General features: G+C 38.2%; 1 protein-coding gene across 1 annotated transcript in view; it reads right to left on the bottom strand.

The window, feature by feature from the left end:
• LOC149258678 (putative chlorophyll(ide) b reductase NYC1, chloroplastic) overlaps positions 1-22,621 on the bottom strand; it is a 175,015-nt gene that overhangs the window by 89,827 nt on the left and 62,567 nt on the right. Inside the window, exons 4-6 of the mRNA XM_089415712.1 lie at positions 9,238-9,312; positions 8,869-9,067; positions 8,595-8,663 (exon numbers count right to left, since the gene is read on the bottom strand). Of these exons, the coding sequence (XP_089271838.1) occupies positions 8,595-8,663; positions 8,869-9,067; positions 9,238-9,312 (343 nt within the window). The remainder of the gene's footprint in view (positions 1-8,594; positions 8,664-8,868; positions 9,068-9,237; positions 9,313-22,621) is intronic.

Raw genomic sequence — 22,621 nt, 5'->3', positions numbered from 1 at the left:
CTGTCGAATCACTCCTCTCCAATCCTCCTTTGCTGCTGCAACTCGGATCTAGATTTCTTGGCTAGAAATCTGTCGAGGTAGTGGTTCCCTCTACCTTGGTTCAGTCTCCTTAGACATTGTTCTGCACCGACAAAAACAGCGTCCCACCAGCTCCTCAAATCAAAATCTGCACAGCTCCCTTAGCCCCTGCGCAATCTGAGCCCTTTTGGCTCTGTGCAATCACAGTGAGACCTAGATCAACTCCCCCTAGCCACAACGTCAATCCTTCTTGGCTGAGAAAGATGACTGGGCACTGCGTAGGCCTGATCTGCCCCCCTCTGCCTTTGCGCCGACCTGGACAGCTGACGCAGCTACAGTGTGGGCTCCTTCCGGAGACTGCATCTTCCTCTCCTGGCTCTGAAAGCTAACGCATGCACAGCATGAGCCTCTGCGTCACCTTCTCTACACTGCATCACTCTTCCTTCTACGTCTCTGACTCTGGAACAACGCTGTCTCTCGGGACAGTTGCTTCTCTGCTGCAAACTCTTAGATTTTCCTGGCTAGTGCCTTCAGTCTCTTATGATCTGCAATCCCTCTTATACAATGTGAAAATTTCTGAATCTATCACATCAGAAACACCTACTGCAATGTTTGGTTTACTATCTCCTACTTGTTCTTTACATTAACAAGCTATTTAATTGCATAAATATCTAAGTAAACACAAATGCAGCCTTCACAGATATACAAATCATGCACTGAAATAAACAGAAACAATAACACAAGGGACACTATTATTTTTGGACAATTGTCCCAGAAAAAACCCAATTCAGCGAAACCGGGCATATATGAGGGTTTTATTATTAAGCAGATTTATGAATACAACTAGGGTGCCATAAATGGCTCACCCTTCAGAGAATATACTAGGCAATAGTACCTTTCTCCCAAGACAGATATTCCGGTAGTGACTCTAATTGTTCCTTGTGCTAGACAGCGAAAGCTGCCCCAAGCACTGCTATGGAACTGTGTCAACCTCTCTAGAACTGCGTCACCCTTTCTCGGCTAATCTTCTCTCAGTCTGCCCCACAGAACTTCCTCAATGCAGCCTTTTCAACCAGGCGTCAGCCTATATAGCCCTCTCCGTTGTCTGCGTCAGCCTCTATGTCTACCTTTGCGGCTTCTGCGTCCTCTGCGCTGGCCTCCTTAGCCTCTACGTTAGCCCTCCTAGGCTCTGCACTGCCTCTTTCGACACTTTTGCTGCCTCTCTGATATGTATTCCTCAGCCTTGGATCGAAATCCCTTGTTGAACTGCCCCTCACTGCAACTGATCTCTAATTCGATTTCCTCAACAAACCCAGCCCCAAAAAATCGAATTCTTGAACTCTCTAGGTGTATCTCCAACTAACCCTCAAGCCTCCTCTTATACTTTTCTTATTGACAATTCAACGACTGAGATTAAGTCCCTAATCAACGGCTAAGATTAGATATGGCTTGATCCTCGTTATTTAGAACTTTCTCACCCATTTAATATTAATACACATTAATATTTTAATTTTCCTAAGTTTAGACTTAGGGACCCATTAAAAATATTAATTATTTTAATATCTTTTCATCCGGTGGAATTTCTCCAAATGATTTATGGGTCTTCGAGATCTCATGTGCCTTAGCCTCTCCAGCAATTTTCATGGCTAGAGCACATCCGATGCTACCAAAAATCAACAAGCAGGTGATATCTTCATCTGAATTTCCTTCTTTAGATGAGGAAGGACAATTGGTATTGGTTCCGAGGGAGATACTAGAGATGAAAGAGAGGAGATTAAGAAACAAAATTATTAGGGAATACCTTATCCGATGGAAGGATCTATCAATAGAGGACGCAACATGGGAAGGGGAGCAGATACTTCAACATCCATGTTTACACTTGCTTGGGGACAAGCAATCTTGGGTGGGGAGGACTATAATGTCCCAAATTACTTGAGCATGGGGATATCTTTCCTACTAACCTAACTTGTCTCCTTTAGGCTTGTTGACCACTACGTGTCAACGACCCATAGCAGTACACCCCCTTTTTTCACAAAAGGGATAGCACTTGATCGATGTGTCTGTGTCGTTCAGCTATCATCATCAGCCTGATTATCATGTCATAATGTAACCCATTCTGCATGTGTATAATGTAAATAATCTCAGCAGATCTGTGTCGTGTATGTAATCACCTAGGTAAACCTACTTTTCTAATGACGATCCACATTCCGGGAGGTTTTTTGTCTCACCAATCCATTCTCGGATGGTCAGCAGAGTTTTCCTTCAGCCTTACCCCAAAGCTGGAATGGATTTTGTCACTGGGATCTTAGGGAAGTCTTAGTGTTCTAGATCAAGTCTATGTAAAAGTGGTTTGGGAATAATCCTAACTATTTGGTTAACTTATTTTATTACAAATTGCTTGATCTGCTAGATTATATTTGTGTCGCGGAACTGGGTAGTTTGTGAGGGTTTTTTGCAAATGGGTTTTCCCCCTTGAGATGTAAAAAATGTGAAAATCATGATGTAAATGGTTTTGAGGGTTGAAAAAATAATTTATCCCCTCATAGGTTAATTAATTAAATTTTTTGGCCAAAATTAATTAAAATCCTAAGCCAGAAATTTAATTAATTCTAGGTCCTAGGTAAATTTAAATTCTCTGAAGACAAAATTCGTTGGTCCTTAAAAATTAAATTTTAAGACGTCCAAGGACTAAGGTAAATTAATTATTTTGCTACATTTTAAGCCTTTGGTCCCTGGGGTTAAGTCAAAGTCAAAATTTTGAGGAAATTAATTCAAAAATTTAATTTTTGAATTAATTAAAATGCATTTAATTGAAAATTCAAATTTCCTCAAGAATTTAAAATTTCGACGGATGAAATTAAAAGAAACTTTGGTCCTCGTCAACGGTCGAGATTGCTTTGACGAGGATCACTCGAACTAGCCGTTGGAGGATTGATCTTTAAATAGGAGGTCATTTTGTCAGTCAAGATCATCCGATCTCTGGATCGTGTACTAAGCTCTCAAGCTCTCTTGCATACTTTTTCTAATTAATGCAAAAGTCTTTGGGGTTTCAACATGCTGTAGTGTTCCTCTTCATGAATTTATGGTAACATTGTTTTAATTTCTGCTTAATATTATGTGAAAACTATCAATCAATAGCTCTCTTAAAATAATCTAGATACAGGCATCTTATTCAATTTGTTGGATCCAGGGTAACATTTATAATTTTGATTGAAGTAGCAGGTATCTCTATTTCTTCATAATTTTATTGTTGTTCTATTTCTCTACTTGATTTGATGGTTGATCTAGTGTTTGTAGAAGATCTCTCAGGTTCTCATTGAGCATTTGGAGATAGTCTTCAGTTGGACCAGCCAACTCTCAACACATATTTTCTGAAGAGCTTACTTCATATAAGCCTCAGGATTTATCTAACGATAATTTTATTTTTTTGCAAGTGTTTTGGGCTAATACCTCTCTAAAATTTCAAAATCTTTTAAATATTTTGTGGAATTTTTGATAGATCTGGCTATTAAGAACCTTAGATTATCAGATCTGGGAGCTGAGTTGGACTCATACTCCTCAGATCTGATAGATCTATAAATTATTTGTATAGATCTGTTATTTACTTGTGTAGATCTAAAATTTTGTAACATAATTTTGAATTTTAACACTTGAGTTTTTTAGATTTTCTCTACTTTTGTACATCTTGGGTATTGGGGTTTTCTCTTTTCACTTGTGCAGGAATAGATCTGAGAAATCAGCCAAAAAAATCTTCAGATCTGAGCTAGATCTCTAGATCCGGGCTCAAAGATTGTCTGCAGGAATAGATCTGGGAAATCAACCAAGTAAATCTTCAGATCTGAGATTTTTTCAAGAAGATCTGGGGGTTTTGAGCTAATTCTAGACCCTAGAGGGCAATATCTTGTTCCAAATATTTTTGCAAAGCTAGCCATTAATAATTTTGCAATAAATCTGAAGATCTGAAGCAAGAAAAGAAAAATTCAGAACAAGGGTTTCAAGTTTTAGGTCTCCTAAGCCCAGATCTGTCTTCTCCTAGCCCAACGCTAGTTCTATTGGGCCTAGTGCTAGCTCTCATTGGCTGTAGATTCCCCTTTCTCCATTTTTTATTTGAATATTTGATTTTCTTAAGCTAATCATTGGTGGGTTTTTGCAGAAAATTTGGTAAACATTTGTGTTTCAAGTATCGAAATTTTTTTAGCAACTTGGGCAAGTGATCTTCAAGGCCTAGGGCCTAAGGGTTTGATCTCTAAACCATCTTTTTCCTCACTATTTGCTATAGCAGCCATATACCTTTCTAATAGTGGTGAAAAACACATCTAAGTGGTTTGAAATTAACTAAAAAAATTGCTAAATACATTAATCAATCATTTATGTCTGATGTGTATCAAAAATTTGGCCTAGATCTACATTTTGGGTGACTGTTATCTCTGAATAATTCTATTTTGAAGCCTGAAATATAACAGTGGCAAAATTTCATGTGGATTAGCCTAAAATCAGTTCCTAAGTTGTCTAATACATTAAGGAATTAATCTCTTGAGTTGGGCATTCATCATTAGGCTTATTTCATGTTTTAATTGCTAGCTGTAATAAGTATATCAGATGTGATATAATTTTGGAAATCACATCATAACAGGCTGAATTTTTTTTATAATTCATGTGGGCAAGTTTGGAAAAATTTCGGTAAATTTTTGGCATAAAGATATCATTGATAGCTTATCGTTTTCATTGTCATATTGTTGCTGTCATAAAGTTTTTCTTACTGTTGTCTTAAAAACTAATTTCTGAAAATTAAGTACTCTGTCATGGAATCGTGATAAAATTCATCTCTTTTGTTTCATAAACTGAGTATTTTTCGAGCATCTGATATTAATTTGTGAAGACGCTTTTGTTCTCTTTGAGCTATAATTGCATTTGAAAGAATCTAGAAGATTTGAAGTAAGCTTGTGGTCTAATTATGATATTGCTAAGAAGTTTATCTTTCAATCTTTGTCTAATGAAGTGAACATTTATTTTGACAACTAAGGGCTTTGATATATAACTCTGAATTAGATCATAGCATAAGCACATCTTTGAATCTAACTTCATCTCGTCTTCTAATCATCTCGTGCATTTGCATACAAGTTAGTTTTGCATAAATAAAACTTACTTCCAAGCATAAGCTTGGTCGATAGAGAGATAGGTATCCATCCATCTTTGCTTGAGAAGCCTGCTTTTAATAGTACTTAAAACGGTGACCTTGCAGTCGTCAGAGCCACAACTCTCTGCAGCACCGGAGGCACCGGGTATGTTAGATTTTCAGGAGAGGTATTGTTAATCACACCTTAGTGTGCTTCACCTTATCTTTTTTCTACCAATTACTACGAAATCAAGCTCAATATAGAAAGGATCGAAGGGTTGAAATTTAGATAGGCATTTAACTAAAATTAACCAAGATTCTTGCATCTCATATTAGCTTTAGGATCTGCACTTCATATAAGATAGTCATTCATCCAAGCAACAGTTGCAAATCAATTACTTGGTCCTAAATTTCCTAGCAAGATAGTTGACTCCATAAGGCACTAGCATCAATTGCTTAAAATCTAATCAAATCCTATAAATCTTGCTAAATCTAAATCAAGTACTTGGTCGCTTCATTGTGTCTCCCAAACTGGCTGGTTTCCAACTAGTTCTCCTTCATTCCATTTTCGTAGGGTCTACCCCCCTTAGCCTGTTGTAGGGAGACAACTTAAACGAAGAGATTGGGGATCAGGGTGACAGCCCCCGATCTGAGCCGTTGTTGCGGTGCCTAGACATTCTGTGCGACAACAAGGCTTACAAAGGGAAATTGTTAAGGGGACAAATAAATTTTGCCTAACTCCACTTTATAATATTAATATATAAAAGGGGCAAAAGTAACTTGGAGAAAATAAGATAAAACCTACTTAGTGACTTTATCGATTAAAATAATAATAAAGGTGCTTCTAGAAGATTGAAGAAACATCCAACAAATCTTTATAAAGAGAGAGAGGATCACTGTTCAATCATCCTATTCTATTCATCATCTCTGAAAATCAACTTGCCTCAAGAGAGTCTCGTGCTAGGGTTTCAAGCAAAACTCTTCAGCTGATTTCGGTGGACTTCGAGTGCCACCCTAGTTGGATCTTGGGGGCAAATCACTTTAGATATTCCATTTGTGATTTGCACATGTTTGGAGCAAATTTCCAAAGGAGAAACCCTTGGTCAAAGGGTCGATCTTCTAGGTTGGGTTATTATAATTGCAGGATCATTTTTTGGGGTTGAGTTTCAATTTGTTGTAATATTCTAGAGGGTCGATTTCATCATTCTCCCTGAAGGTCGAGTTTATTTGTTGGAGGTCAAGTTTATTTACTGGGGCCGTGTTCATTTGAAGAGGCCAAATCTATTTACTAGAGTCGACTTATCATGTAAGGAGGCCGAGTTTATTTTTGCTAGGGACCGAATTGACATTTCTAGGAGGGATGAATTACTGATCTCAGGAGAGTCGAATTGCCAGCTTCAGGACGAGGCCGAATTCACAATTCTAAGAGGGCCGAATTGCTATCTTCTGGAGGGTCAAATTTCCCAGGAGAGCTGAAATATCAGAAGGCCAAGCTCATATTTTGAGGGATAATTTTGTTGTAATAGAGGGCCACAAATTGCTGGGTCAATTATCAGATTTTGCACATGATATTTCAGAGAAGGATTTCAAGTTCCAAACCCTCTCTTGTATGCCAATTTTTGTGGAGGATTTAATGAAGTTTTGATTTTCCGCTAGTTGCATTTCATTGTTGGACTGAAATTTTGAATATGGTTGTAGCATTTAATATATTTGTTTGTTGAGAATTTCATAGTTCCTCTAGTACATCTCTGTTATTACTAGTAAATTCTTAAAAAGAATATTATAGAAGCATTATGGTTCCAGAGATTGTGTTCAGATTTTGGGTTGGCCTAGTGAGTTGTGAGGATTGATTGCGACAATCAGAGTGCAATCTTCTTAATCAAGAACCCAACGTATCATTTTAAGACAAGAAGGTGTTGGTGGAGAACGACACTTTGAAGAATGTTGCAAATTCATTAACAAAATCTATGACAACTGAGAAGTTCTCTTAGCGTAGAGAAACAATGGGCATTATTGACTTGGATTGTTGATCATGCACTCTTGTAGCCCTCTGTATGCAAAAAAACAAGAGAATGTTGGGTATGTGTTATATTCTTTACACAACTACCTTTATGTTTTGCAAATTACACTGAGTGCAATTGGGGGACCACAGGGAGGCAGAATTCCCCTTGTGTGGGGGATCATGGACAGCACCCTTGAAAAGAAATTTTTGAACAATTTTTTGCATCCGGTTTTGGTGGTTTTTGGCATACGATTTTCGCTTTTAGCAGTTTTGTGGCACATGGTGGTTTAGCCCATAGTTTTGTAGTTTCAATTAAGGAACTATGGTTGTATTCGTATCCACAGTAAATGGATTGGAGGTTTTTGGATGTCGTGGGAGATATATATATATATTGCATTGTAATACTATAAACAAAAGTATATTTTGAAAAAAAAATTGGTTTTCCCATATGGGTTTCCAAGGTAAAATTTTTGTGTTAATGTGTGTGTCTGCCATTGCATCTTTTCTGTTTTATTAAAAATCCGTTTGCAGCAGTTAATTGTACATGGTTAAAACCTACACTTATGAATATTGAAGCGCCGTTTGTTGCCCAAACTTTGTGTCCTTGCAGATTTCATTTTCAACTTATTTTTTTCGTGATGTACGAATAGCTTTTAACAATGGTTATGCATTAATATTGAACAGATGCTGTTAAGTGTGTTAACAAACATATAGAAGCTAAAGGGGCAGAATTAGGGCTGTAATAAATCTTCTGTAATAAGCATTTTCAGGCCTGTCATATGCTTGGAGAGTGTGCCCTAAGGGCTGGAACATTCAGTATTTATTTCCTTGGGCTCCTTTGTGAATTGGGTTGAAAAGAAGTGAAGCATATACTGCTGTAATTAATATTTAAGATTCATCCAAGGATGAAACTTCATTGGAAATAAATCTGGAAACCTCAAGATCAAGGTGAACTTTCTGCATTTGCATTAATTGTAAAGGAAACAAAATTTTTACAGAAATCAGGTACCTATGCATTCTCTTTGGCATATATGTTTTACAAAAACATCTGAGGTGGGTCAGGGATAGGTTTACTTAATTTACTTTGCCAACAGGTGGTGGATCTAAGAGTATGTATTTTAGAATGTGACTCCCAAAGCTAACTTACATGCTGGTAACATGACAGTTTCACAAGAATTCCATCCAAAATAGAGATACCAGGGATAGAGTTTCAGTTACCTAGGCATTCCCTTTGGCATATAGATTTTACATACAGAAGAATTGAGGTGGGTTCAAGACAGATTTAACTCATTTAATTACCAATGGGGATTGATATAAGTGCTATTTGAGGCTACAACTGCCAAGGTTAACTCATATGGCTAGTACATGGAATAGTTCACTAGTTAAAAATGGTCGGATTTGATTTGCAAATAAAAACAAAGATACTGAGAAAAAAATAGAATTGTGATAAAGCCATGCCTGACTGATGTCTTCATCTGTGAATTGCAATAACGGTCTAAACCCCTTGTTCATGCCAGCATTATTTATCTGCGGTGACCAAACAATGGATTTAGAGAACCATAAAGGATACTTTAATGTAAACATTCCTAATAGAAACAGATATAATCAATAGCTATAGTGCATGGCTGGTTGGGGAAAGTTCGCTTTGGCACTGCATCTAGAAACTTCAATGATGGGAACACTAACAATTAAGGTGATAGTAGTATGATTATTGTAAGGATCCAAGTCTCACCCAGATATCTACAGAACCAAATTCACGGACTGCAAAGTCAGCTAGCATTTTTACGTCCTCGACATTGGACACATCACACGGTATTCCGATCACTTGGCCTTCTCTCTTACAGGTTACAGAAGTGCTGGCTTTTGACATGACTATTCCTTCAGTTAGCTCTTGCTGAAGTTGTGCTATAGTTGTCCTTACTGAATCAGGGCTGCCTTCAGAGAATATATAAACATATTGAAATTGGGTTGCATAAAATTCAGAAAAGCCAAAGTTTGAGTATTATATTAAATGCATCAATGCATTTTAAATTTAAACAGCTTAGAACTGGCTAGAAAAAATATTCGAAGAATGACAAATATAGATGCTCAAAGCATTCACCTGCGAGAGGCAATAACTACATTATCCCCAGCAAAAAGGAATTCTCTCGCAAGTGCTTTCCCAAGGCCTCGAGTACTGCAACGTTAAAGCCAAACAAAAAGAGCATGATTTCAACCATTGCATACATCAGATAGATGAGTGGCAGTATAATCAGATGAAACTAGAATATTTGCCTTCCCAACAAGTTTATTTTGTTAAAAATCAACAGTCGTTTCTCATAAGATTTCAAGAACAATAAATTTCTAGTTCCAAGGCACGTGACTGAAAACTCTGTTACATGTTAAATTATCCAGGAATAGATGTCCTGTTTCGACCTTTGACAATCCTGGTATTTTATGACTGTGCACACTTTTAAAAGTTAGAACACTTCAAATGATTAAAGAGGTGTGAAGGCTATGTGCTCAGAACACTAAAACAGAAGTAACCATCTGGTTCACCTGGTCACAAATACTAGTAGGCAACTTCCTGGCCACAGAATTCTACCAATGCAATCAGAAAAGGCAAAGGTAAATTGGTCACATTGTGTCAAATCACAAGATGTTGAGGCAGTCTTACCATTCCACTATGAGGAACTTTTTAAAAACAAGAGATGACTATTATGATAAGCCATCGTACACATTCCTCATTACAACCCCTTGGGAATCTAATGACATATCTATGACTAACACATCAAAGACCATCATATGTGATGTTAGAAAGGAATAGCTTTATTTGGATCCACAAGGGCAAAAATAGCCTCTCTCTTGTCAAAAATATACAGTTCTGTTGTCAAATCCAAATGAAGTAATGAACAAAGTTTACCAATTCCTGACCAAATTTTGTCATTAGCTGATTTATTATACACATTAAAAATGAAGAAGTGAAAACATAAGGCACCTGCATCTTAAGTCTAACTATTATATCTGGAATACAATGGGTAATCATCTGATAACGTATGAGATATAACAAAGATCAACTACTAATACTACGCAGGGTCATGTAACTATAATTGTCATGAAATAGTGAGCCACCTAAATCATGTGTCCTATCACTATGAGTGATGTTATATGCAGATAGACAGCAAAAAATGAAAATTCAGCAGTGTCTGTTGCAAGCCTCTTAATCCGTGATGAGAACCTGGGTGCCTAATAAGCATAGAGATACATATGAGCCTTGAGCTTCACCAGCTCAAAATCAAAACCATGACTACAATCTCAAAAAAATGTGTTAGGTAATGTCACCTACATAAGCATTTTTAGCAGCCAGATCAGTGAGGGCATTTAAATCCAGCCCCAATTGGAACTTTTTTAATGCCCACTCAAGCCTCACATAATAGTGTCCATCCTAGCACTTTGAGGTTAAGGTCAACTACATTGGCTGCAAAAGAAGCTTTCGTTTGTGCTATGTCCCAAGCAAATCATGCTTGAAAGAAATCAGGATGAGGAATACTGAAGAAACTAGCAAAATAGTGCTAGATTGGCTGATGAGGCACCCCACAAGATACAGCTATCCATTATACCATAGAGACCACATTTAACTTTTAAGTTGTGGCAAGAGTGATCATTGAGAATTAGAACACAGAAAAGAGTTAGGGGGAGACTCCTTGACCAAGAGATGAAGAATGGTTAAAAGAAAACTTCAGTACCCCAAGGTACCCCATTTGCTATCCATCATCAATGTTGCCATCTTACTCTCTATTACACTGGAGAAAATGAGGGGTGATCTGCATTTAGTGCACACTTAATGCCAGTAGATTGAAGCCATAAATGCACTTTATGCCCCTTTTTTGACAAAAGTGGATTGAAGTGCACATTTCTTCTGTTCTTTTTCAGCATGGACAGTGTTTAGAGCAGGTTCTTGACTTTGTAAAAACCATCACTGTTTTTGGGAAACAAACATACTTGTAAATACACAGATGAGTTCCATATTTACATGTGTGTGTACGCGCGCACACACACACACACATATATCACATGTGAAAATCCCGTTAACCACCAAAATGTGTAACCCTATAGGAGAAAAACATTCTCCAACATTTGACAGCTGGTCAGCAAAATACTCAACAGCCCCTGCCAGCCACCATTAGATGATGATATACCATGTGCCTCCACCACTTACATTAGCCATGTGCTTCTCCCCCATCCGACATTAGCACTTGGATGAAGATGGGCTGCCACTCAAAAAGTACTTTGATTATTTTGCAATTGGGTGCTTATATGTGTTTCTGTTTGGGCATTTATAATGGATAATGGGGTGATCTAGAAGATTGCTAGACCTTGATCGTATTCTTGTTCTCTCACCCCACCTAGGGGGTTAATCTTTGACCCTAGTCCAGTGGGACCTCCCTTAAGGGCCTTTATTATATATTAAATGTATGAATAAAATTGATACAATGAAAGTGAGAGGCTTGCTTATATACCAAGCAGGTGTCTCTTCATGGAGAGTCATGTCTCATTTAGACATGACTCTTCAACCTAATTACTAATGAACTAATCATTATTTATGATTATTATCATTTACATTATTTCCTATATATTTATTCATAACAGCCTTTGGGTTATAGGAGTGGCACTACCTAGGAAGCCATGATTGAGATAGCGTGTTCCATCTTCCCTATATCATACTTAGCACCTTCCACCCTACATTACAAGCCCTGTGTCTCACCTCCATTCTTCGGATACAATTTGTCATTGGTCCTTGGAGATTTGGCATCCACATGTTCACATACCTTGAGTAGGGCCTGGAAGCCTCGCCCTGGGAGGTTGATGCAGCTAAAAGAAAAGGAAAAAGCATATCATGACCACAACAAAACAAAAAATAAAATCAAAATGCAAAAGATGGTCGGGACATGAGCTCTACCTACCTCATATGGCCATCACTTGATTCTTTAGTACATGATGCTCCATTACATCAAAGAAGGAACCCTTGAATGTCCCAACCCTGATGAGCAGTAAACTAAATCATCTTAAAGGGGTGATAAAACTGCTACATCATACAAAGCAAGCTCTAACCCTTAAACTATAAGCAGTAATACAAAGAATAATCAAGAAGAAGTAAAAGGCGCACAAAAGGGGTGGAAAAACTAAGGTCGAGTTGGTAGCTCATGCATCCATGAATGCTCCCTCCTCACATCTATACACTCAGGATGTGGAAACCCCCATCAGTTGGTCCCTTTGACCATGACACTTGGCCATGAAGCACTCTCCCCTCCATTATCACATTATTATTCACTAACACCTATCAATTGAAGGGTGGACCAGGGAACTGTTTCTTCTCCTAAGGGGTTGGAAGCAACCAATAGGGTTGACCTTTAGCCAACCCTACCTAGGGACAAAACACCTTTGATTTTGGAAAGGGATCCTTGTTTGAAGTATTATATTGCCCTTAGCATTCAAGTCCGGTTCACTTAGATGCATTATTGATCTCAATCCCTAATGACTAGTTTCTTTCACTAGAATTCATGTTGTTATTTTCAGGTGGTTCATCAACCCAAGCTTCGACACCCACTCCATAGGCACCCATACCCTTTAGGAGTATATTGGCACAAACAAGTGAAGTGTTAGGCATATGGAGCCTCTTTGCGACACTATCAAATGACACATGCCCTAGAGAACCTCCAGGACCCAAGACATTCATTGACTTTAACCCATATTTAAGGATTCTTCAAGATGACACAACTGGACACAACATGCCCCCACACTGGCCTTGACACAACTTGATGGTCTCACACTAAGAGACTAAGGAGGGCTTGTTGCACTAGAGGAAGCCCTAATGTTAGGCAGGAGGAGGCCTCATTTAGCAATTGGAGACCCATGGAGACCACTTTGTGGCAACCCCGCGGGAGGTATTGAGGTGAATTTGACGGCCAACCCTCAAATTTTGGATCTATTAGGCTTTTACACCTTCTTGGACACCTCATCACCCTTGGGCATGGCATTTGGAGCACCTACATTGGATGACGTCTGCATTAGAGAGGCTACGGGTCACACATGTGGGCAAATTTAGGTCTAATCATTCATAGCCATGGACACATTCAGCACCCACAACTTCTATTCTTTGCCCTATATTATCCATGGGATGATGCACCTAGACAAGCATACCCCTAGCTAGCTTAGCACTTCTTGAGGGTCAGGAAGTTGATCTAGGGCCCAAATGAGGTTTGTCTCATAACTTGAGAATGGAAGGACTAGCACCATCTTCATTGCCCTCAAAATTGAAGCAAAGACAAAGATTTTACCACTTGGATACCCATCAGTCCTAGTTTTTTGTCCCAAACCCAAAATTGGGGCTCACATGATGATTTGCATGGAGATCTAGTGGCCAACCCTTAGGCCTTGATTTTAGGAGTCCTCTACACTCACTTTGGCCCATGAGGATCTCAACGCACGCCTTCACGAGGCCTATGCATGCATGACATCAGCATTTTGGCCCTCTTGTGGGTTTATTATTATGTTTGCACATTGGTTACTAGGTCAACATGTGACCTAGAGTGTTTTTCTCACATTACTTTATGACTTACAAAGGTTTTTAGGCATAATTCAATTGAGTAGGACTTGTATATATTGGAGATCACTCCATTGTGATCAATCATCATCAAACTTGTGAATTTTGGAACTCTTATAGAACATGCACTTACTTCTTGTGGGTGATTTTAGAGATGCTTAGATGCATTTTGATGTATGGAAGTTGATTTTGACATTATTTGGAGCTAGTTCTTGGTGTAATGGAAGGATATATTGCATGTTATCTTGTAAGTGGAATCTATTCTTGAATGTCTAATGCATGGAACTATTGATTCTAGGTTAAATTTTTGTGCCCTAATTTGTTTAAGATCAATTTGTTGAAGAATATCTAGATGAATGTTGTACACATTGCTCATTATAACATGTAATGAATGTTCCTAGTAGAGTACTTCTCGTTATTCTCCATCAAAATCCATTATTCCATTAAGTGGGTAATTGTTGGAATTGTGATAGCTAGGGCATCCAATTTGGCCTTATTAGAGGGAAATTAGGCTTATCTTAAGCATCCTAGACTCCATATGCCCATTGGACAAGGCACTAGTCCAATCACTTGGTGATCATCTCAAAATTTTATCCATAAATTTCTCCTCCTAAATTCGGTCCTTTTAAGGCTAGAAGGAAGACCTAAGGCTTAGAGCGAAATTCTATGGAGGAGGCTTCTTGGGGTTTTGAGAGCCTAAACATCAAGATATAGGTCTTGGCTACATGACCTATCATTTTGGTGGGCATCCACTCAAAATTCATCCATAAAATCTCTTGCCCTAGGTGTTGCCCTAAGAGGGAAACCCTAGTTTCTTCTTTCTCAACTTGAGGACTTTCTTGAAGGTTTCATGAGCCTTGACCTTGTTGAAATCAAGCATAAGAAACCTTTTATCCTTTCCTTGAGTCTTGGGGACTCCAACACTTGCCTAACCTATCAAACCCTAGGTCTTGCGGATATCTTCCTAGGTCTTCTTGTAGAAAGTGAATTGCTTCCTAGTGAAGCCTTGAGCCATATATTGAATCTTTCTTAAGGAGATCCTAGCTTATCACCTTATCCTCTACCATTCAAATATTTTTCATAGATGATCTTATCCTACCAGGACTCCTCCCTGTGAAAATTCCTACACTCGAAGGAACCCCTACTGCAGGAAATCTAAATCTACTTCACCTACTTGATTTTTATTAACCAAGTTATTCTTCTGAATACTGAAGAAAATTACCTCTATAGCCTACACTAATTAAATATTTGATCTCATGAAACAAAAAACAGAGCAAAGAACAAGATACATAGGAAACACTTATTTTGGGACACAATAGTCTCTGGAAAAACCCAATGCGGGAAAACCGGTGCAGTAGTTCTGAGGGTTTAATATTATGCAGGAGAAGTATTTGAATACAAATCTAGGATGCTCATCTAGCAATCCTTTACAGAGAAAATACTGGCGGAAAATATGAGTGAGTTTTACCTCACTTCACCCGGCAAAATTCCGGTTGATCCGACACAAGCATGGTAAATTTTAGGGGCAAATTTTACCCAAGGGCGAAATTTAAGGGGTTTTTCATTTTAGAGGGGCGAAATTTTTATAAAAAACCCATTTCATATATTTAGCCCAACTTTTATTTAAAAAATAATTATTTTTTTCATTTTAGCCCAAAACAAAAGGGGCAGATAAACTATGAAAAGACTCATTTGACCCGATTCGCCTGGTTTGGGAGGTTATATTCCATTACAATCGCCCGATTTTCTGCTTTGCAATGTTAAATTCATTTGCAATCGCCCATTTTCTGGTTTGGGAGGTGGTTTGGGAGGTTGTATTTGGTCCCAATAAATAAAAATATAAATAAAGTGGAGGTATGGTAAATAAATAAAACCTCTTTTTATACTTACTCCAAAGGTATGGTAAATAAATATAAATATAAATAAACTAGAGGTATGGTAAATAAATAAACCTCTTTTTATATTTAGTCCATAACCCTCTTTCTATTTAAGAAGGCTAAAAAAAAGGTTTTATTTAAGTGAATCCTATGGGCCAAATACCATATTTATAAAAGAGGTATGGTAAATTAATAAAAATATAAATAAACGAGAGGTATGGTAAATAAATAAAACATTTTTTTATATTTACTCCATAAGTCACCTTATATTTACGAACACGCAAGGGTGTAAATAAATAAAAATATAAATAAAGTGGAGGTATGGTAAATAAATAAAACCTCTTTTTCTACTTACTCCAAAGGTATGGTAAATAAATAAAAATATAAATAAACTATAGGTATGGTAAGTAAATAAAACCTCTTTTTATATTTAGTCCATAACCTTCTTTCTATTTAAGAAGACTAAAAAAAGAGGTTTTATTTAAGTGAATCCTATGGGCCAAATACCATATTTCTAAAAGAGGTATGGTAAATTAATAAAAATATAAATAAACGAGAGGTATGGTAAATAAATAAAACATTTTTTTATATTTACTCCATAAATCACCTTATATTTACGAACACTCAAAAAATGCGTTATATTTAGGTGAAGCCTATGGGCCAAATACTATGGGCCAAATACCATGGGCCAAATTATTATTAATACCATGCAAAAAAACATTATTAACCCTAATATTAGTATTAATAAAAATAAAGATGGCACATGGTATTGACCCATGGTATTCACGTGGAATGTAGCCTATTTAAAGGGGGGAATTAAACCAGCATAGATCCATCTTTACTCTGGATCTACTAAGCACCGAGAGGGATCAAATATCGTGATATGCAAACTAGCATAGAGTGAAAAAATATTTGATCCCTCTCGGGGCTTGGTAGATCAAGAGTAAAAATGGATCTTGTAATTTAATGTCACTTAAACATTTTAACTTGGTTAAAATAAAAATCAATTATTAATTTTATTAATTTTTATAAATTACTAATAGTAGTTTTTAAGCTCCAGGTTTATGATAACCCATGGTATTGACCCATGGTAATACCATGGTATTCATGTGAGCATAGACTATTTAAAGGGGAAATTCTATCAGCTTAGATCCATCTTAATTCCGGGTCTACCAAGTGCTGAGAGGGATAAATAGATTTCATCCCTCTAAGAGTGGTAGATGTGGAGTTAAGATGGATATAGGTTGGTTTTTATGATAATGAAGATATTAAATAGACTTAGGAAATTATATTGTAAAAATTAAGGTGAATGGTTAAAGCTATATTTAGTCACTTCACAAAATTTAGTAAAAAATACCAATATCTCCATTAATATTGGTTTTTCTAATTTAACCAAAAAAAAAATCAAAACAGTGAAATCTTATCACTCTTTCCGCATCACCCTTGCAAAAGAGAGATAGTCGCTGCCTAGATTTCCCACCATTTTTCAAACGTTCTCAATATGATATCTTCATGAAAAAGTTAAGGTACTGATGTTGGATTAGTTGTTTGAAAAATATGTTGGTTTGTACAACCTTTCATCTTCTCTGTTATTCTTAGTTTGTCATAATGATCTGTAGGGGTTGGGCCACTACACCATATTGTCCTAAAAGGCAGATATTGTGCACCAAAAAGGAAATTAATCCACATGTTACAACGTTGTTAAAAAATGCAAGATGTATGAAGGTAGTGAATTATGCTAATAAGAAATTTAGATTGGAAGAGACGTAATTAAATTTTATTATTTAATTGAAGATTTCCAATTAAAATAATAATAAATCTACATTTATATCTTTATATATTGATTAGAAGGCTTCTGACAACAGTCACTTCTTTCCATTAGATCCCCTTCAGACCTTTGGGATACCTACTACTTTCTTATATTATATAGTTGGGGCTTGCTACTTGTTGGCGTGTTGGGGTAAACAAACTTGATGTGTTTTTTTTGATCTCGCAATTGGAGTCTATGGAATAAGAAAGAAATTTGATAGCTTGACAAAAGTGGTAGAGAAAAGATTAATCTCTCCTACCTTGACAGAACTGGTGGTCAAGATCAACACCTACAAGAACTTTGTTGTGGAATATTATCAAAACTAATAGAAGGATATGAAAGAGTGTACAGTAAGAACATTGACAAACACAGCCACTGAAATTTGCAACATTGTTTGTAGGAAGAGAAAATTATGTTTCTTTTTTCTAAACATGTATGTTAGTATATTACAGTGTAATGAATATGTTTTCCTATTATCATATATGGTTTCATACTTTAACAAAACATTCGCCAAGACTTCACAATATTTTATTATTCAGTGAAAGATTTACCAAGATCTTACAAAATTTTATAATTCAGTGAAAGATTTGTCATGACTTTACAAGATAATATAATCTGGTGAGAGATTCACCAAAAAAATTATATATACATATTATATTATTGATAAAATCGCCTCCCATTTTTCCTATGTATCATGAGGATTCGCCCATTTGTTATACGTATAGATTTAGGGTGGTTCTTAAAATTTTCCCTGGACATAAGACTGGCTAACCCCAGCTATTTTTGCACTGGCTCTGTGTTAGCCCTGCGTCACCTTCTCTGCCTTCTGTGTGAGCTCTCCCGGCTATTCCGGATTTTGCGTGACATGCAGTTTTTCTGTGTCAGCTCTCCCGGCTGTTCCGGATTTTGCGTGACATGCAGTTTTTCTGTGTTAGCTCTCTCGGCTGTTCCGAATTTTGCGTGACATGCAGTTTTTCTGTGTCAGCTCTCCCGGCTACTGCGTTGCCTCTCTACAAGCTCTCTCCACCTCTCTGTTCTGTATTCTCCGGAAAGTCCTTCTCTCGGATTCTCTCTACCCCTCAGCTGCAAGATCTCCCCAATCAATTTTCCTCCTGAGAACTTCTCACCTCAGAAAATCAATTTCCTCAATCTCTCTATGTGTGTTTTCAAATGAACCCCAAGCCTCCATTTTATACTTTTCCTGTTGAGTCTTCAATAGCCGACATGAAGTCTCTAATCAACGGCTAAGATTAAAACATGACTTGATCTGCCTTCTAGATCATTCTCATCCATATTTTGATTAAAACCCATTAATATTTTAATTTCCTTAAGTTTAGACTTAGAAACCCCATTAAAAATATTAATTATTTTAATAAAACACAATCTGAATGGAATTTCACCAAACGGTTTCTAGGTTCTTTAGAACTCATGTGTCTTAGCCTCTCCACCAATTTTCAAGGCTAGAGAACTTCCGATGCTACCAAAAACTAACACTCCCTCTTGGCGAGGAAAGTGCTCTAACAACAATGTCCACCTGCATGCTGTTATGTTTCTGAAGCATCCCCTTTCTGCATTGTTGCTGCCACCAACGCTGTGCTACTGCTGCTATTGTACTGTTGCCCATGACACTGCCACTGCGACATCTATACTACAGCTCCCTCTCAAATGTTGCATCTGCTATGCTGCTAGCACTGCCACTACTAACACTGCATTCGTACAGCAACTCAGTTGCTAAGAGAAGCAACTGAAAAGCGTCCAAAATTAGTTGAACTCAACTGTGTTCAACATAATACAATGAATGTTGGAGTCTGACTGTCGTTGATTCTGACCCTCTGAATCTTCTACGTTGGTGCTGACTCCCGCACTGTGCTAACTGCACTGTTGCCAACCTTGCTCTGCGTTGATCAATCTCTAGTTCCCAACTACTGCATTTGTCCTCCAAATAATTCACTGCATCATCTGACAGTAATTTCATCTCGCTACTGCTGAATCTTGGGCTCCTGTAGCAAGGAATCAATCCAAGAGGTGGACTCCTCAAGGATCCTGCCCATATGTAGTCCTCCCGACTACAGCTCAATATCGCCCCATCTCCCTCATAGAGATGCCTTCCTCGTCTATCTTCGCGGCTGCAACCTTTGGATCATGCTTCTTGTCCTTATCCTTTTGCTTCAAAGGACATTAAGATGCAAAGCGACCCATCTCGCCACATCTGAAACATTTCACCTTCGAAATGTCCTTCTTCAGCTTTTGTTTATGTTGTCATTTCGATGCTAGAGTTGTGTTTTCCTCCTCCTCCTTCGTCTTTGTGCCACTCCCACTGTTGCCATTGAGGTTTACCTTCACTAGGTCCCTCCTTAACTCCTCCTATTGAAGAGCCACCCACATCTCCTACCATGAAGGTAGTTTTTCCTTGCCCAATATGCTTTGGACGAAAACTTGCCATTCATCCGAGACTCCATTCAGGGCTATCCTCACCATTGTGGTTGGCTGAGGAGTGGACTCCACTGTAGCAGGCTGGTCTCTAGTGTCCTAAAGATGTTGAAGATAGAGGTTCACCCCTTTTCCTTTCTACATCAAAGTCCACTGCAACTTCTGCTCTAAATACATATTTCACTGGTCGGAAGAGCCTTCACACAAAGAAGACAAGGCCTCCCACATCTCTCGGGTTGTATCCTTGCCCTACAAGTGTGAGACCACATGATCTCGAAATCCATCGAGAATGAGCCTCTTTGCCTTCCCCTACTCGGCCTTGTACTTCTTCTTTTGATCATTGTCAGCAGGAACAGCTACAACACTTTTGACGTAGGCCTCGAGATCATATTCCTCCAAAACAGCTAGAATTCTAGTCTTCCATATGACATAGTTGGAAGCTTCTTCCAACCTGTCCTACTCTCTGAGCCCATGTGATGCCATCTCACCCAACTATCGAACTGACTCCTCTAGTCACTGCTTAGCACTACTCAGTTGCTCAGCAAGTGAGAAATTCGAACTTTCTCGCGAAAAGTTATATGAGGAGAAAATTCCCCTTCTACGTGTCTTTGTTCTTTTCCAGCGGATTTCTGCCCAAGCAAAAACTGCTCCCTTCAAGCACTGTGCTGAGGCTCTACATCACTCCCTCTGCCTCTGCAAACTCACGAACTGGAAATTGTACCTCTCTGTCGTCTCACTCAGAGAGAGATTTCCTCGGATCTGCTTCTTGGCAAGGACTGCGCAATTCCTTCAAGGGGATTCGAATTGCTGCCAAGTGCAACTTTCAACCTCACTCTCAGCACTTGATCTACTCTTCCTGTTTCAAAATCAAAGCTCTGATACCATGTGAAAATTCCTACACTCAAAGGAACCCCTGCTGCAACAAATCTAAATCTACTTCACCTACTTGATTTTTAATATTAACCAAGTTATTCTTTTGAACACTGAAGCAAATTACTTTTGTAGCCTACAATAATTAAATATTTGATCTCATGAAACAGAAAACAGAGCAAAGAACAAAATACATACGGCACACTTATTTTTGGACACAATAGTCCTCAGAAAAACCCAATGCGAGAAAACTGGTGCAGCAATTTTGAGGGTTTATTATTATGCAAGAGAAATATCTGAATACAAATCTAGGATGCTCATCTCGCAATCCTTTACAAAGAAAATACGGGCGGAAAATCTGAGTGAGTTTTACCTCACTTCACCCGGCAGAATTCCGGTTGATCCGGCACAAGACTAGCTAACCTCGGTTATTTCTGTTTTGTCTTTGCATCAGCCCTGCGTCATCTTCTATGCCCTCTGAGTCAGCTCTCCCAGCTGTTTCGGCAGTTCACGACAGTTCCAGCAGTTTCGGCTATTCTAGCAGTTCTAGATTCTGCATGACAGACAGCTTTTTTGTGTCATCTCTCCCGGCTGTTCCGGCAGTTCTGGCAATTCCAAGCAGTTTCCACTGTTCCAATAGTTTTGGATTCTGCATGACAAGCATCTTTTTTGCGTCATCTCTCCCGGCTACTACGCTGCCTCTCTGCAAGCTCTCTCCGCCTCTCTATTCGGTATTCTCCGGAAAGTCCTCCTAAATTCTCTCTACCCCTCAGCTGCAAGATCTCCCCAACCGATTTTCCTCCTAAGAACTTCTCACCTTAGAAAATTGTTTTCCTCAATCTATGTGTGTGTGTTTTCAAATGAACCCCAAACCTCAATTTTATACTTTTCATGTTGAGTCTTCAACAGCCGAGATTAAATCTCTAATCAACGATTAAGATTAAAACATGACTTGATCCACCTTCTAGATCATTCTCACCCATATTTTGATTAATACCCATTAATATTTTAATTTCCCTAAGTTTACACTTAGGAACCCCATTAAAAATATTAATTATTTTAATAAAATACAATCTCAGTGGAATTTCACCAAACGGTTTCTCGGTTCTTTAGAACTCATGTGCCTTAGCCTCTCCGCCAATTTTCAAGGCTAGAGCACTTTCGATGCTACCAAAAACTAACACTCCCATTGGTGAAAGTCCATAAAGGGAAGGGGGTTTTGGCTGTGGTGACAGTGGGCCAGTACCCCATTGCTAGCACTTAGTTTAGTTTTAGCCTTAGTTTAGTTTTAGCCTTGTAGGGTTCCCTCTCCAAGGCCTGCTAAATTTCGAGGTAACAAGCCCCTCAAGGATAAGTCAATAGCTACGACTAGGGCACAAATTTCAACTAGGGCTGAAGTTGGCCCTTGGAAGGATTCAACACTTGAAGGATAGGTGATTGCCTCAAAATCAACTCCTTTTTGATGGCTAATTCATCCATATTAAGGCTAAAGACTCTGTCCCTAGGTAGATTTTGCCTTAGAAAACCCCTAGTTTTCCCTACGCTTCAACTTGGGGATTATTGAAGGCTTCTTGTTCCATGGTTTGAAAGTATACATTGTTTGGAAGCCTTTTCTTGGCCTTGTGATTCTAGGTGGGTTCTTTTGGCTTGTTGTTTCTTGAGCCCTAGATCACATTGTGCCCTAACTGGGGCATATTAGAGGATGTGAATTTCCCTATCATGCTTGCTAAGCCTTATTCTTAGGAAGAGTTTCCCTCAATAAGCCTTTCTTGTCACCTTACCCCTTGTACTTAGCATATCTTTCTAGGCGATCTACTAGACATAAGCCTCCTAGGTGGTGAAAGTCCACAAAAGAGCGAGAGGTTGTGGTTGTGGTCATAGTGGGCCACACTTCATTGTTATCCCTTGGTCTAGC

Source organism: Pinus tabuliformis, chromosome 6, assembly GCF_031772625.1.
Source record: "Pinus tabuliformis cultivar Carrire ecotype Pingquan chromosome 6, CPIR1, whole genome shotgun sequence".
NCBI classification, from domain to species: domain Eukaryota; kingdom Viridiplantae; phylum Streptophyta; class Pinopsida; order Pinales; family Pinaceae; genus Pinus; species Pinus tabuliformis.
The sequence above is the reverse complement of the archived record's forward strand: the minus strand, read 5'-3'. Positions and strand labels throughout refer to the sequence as shown.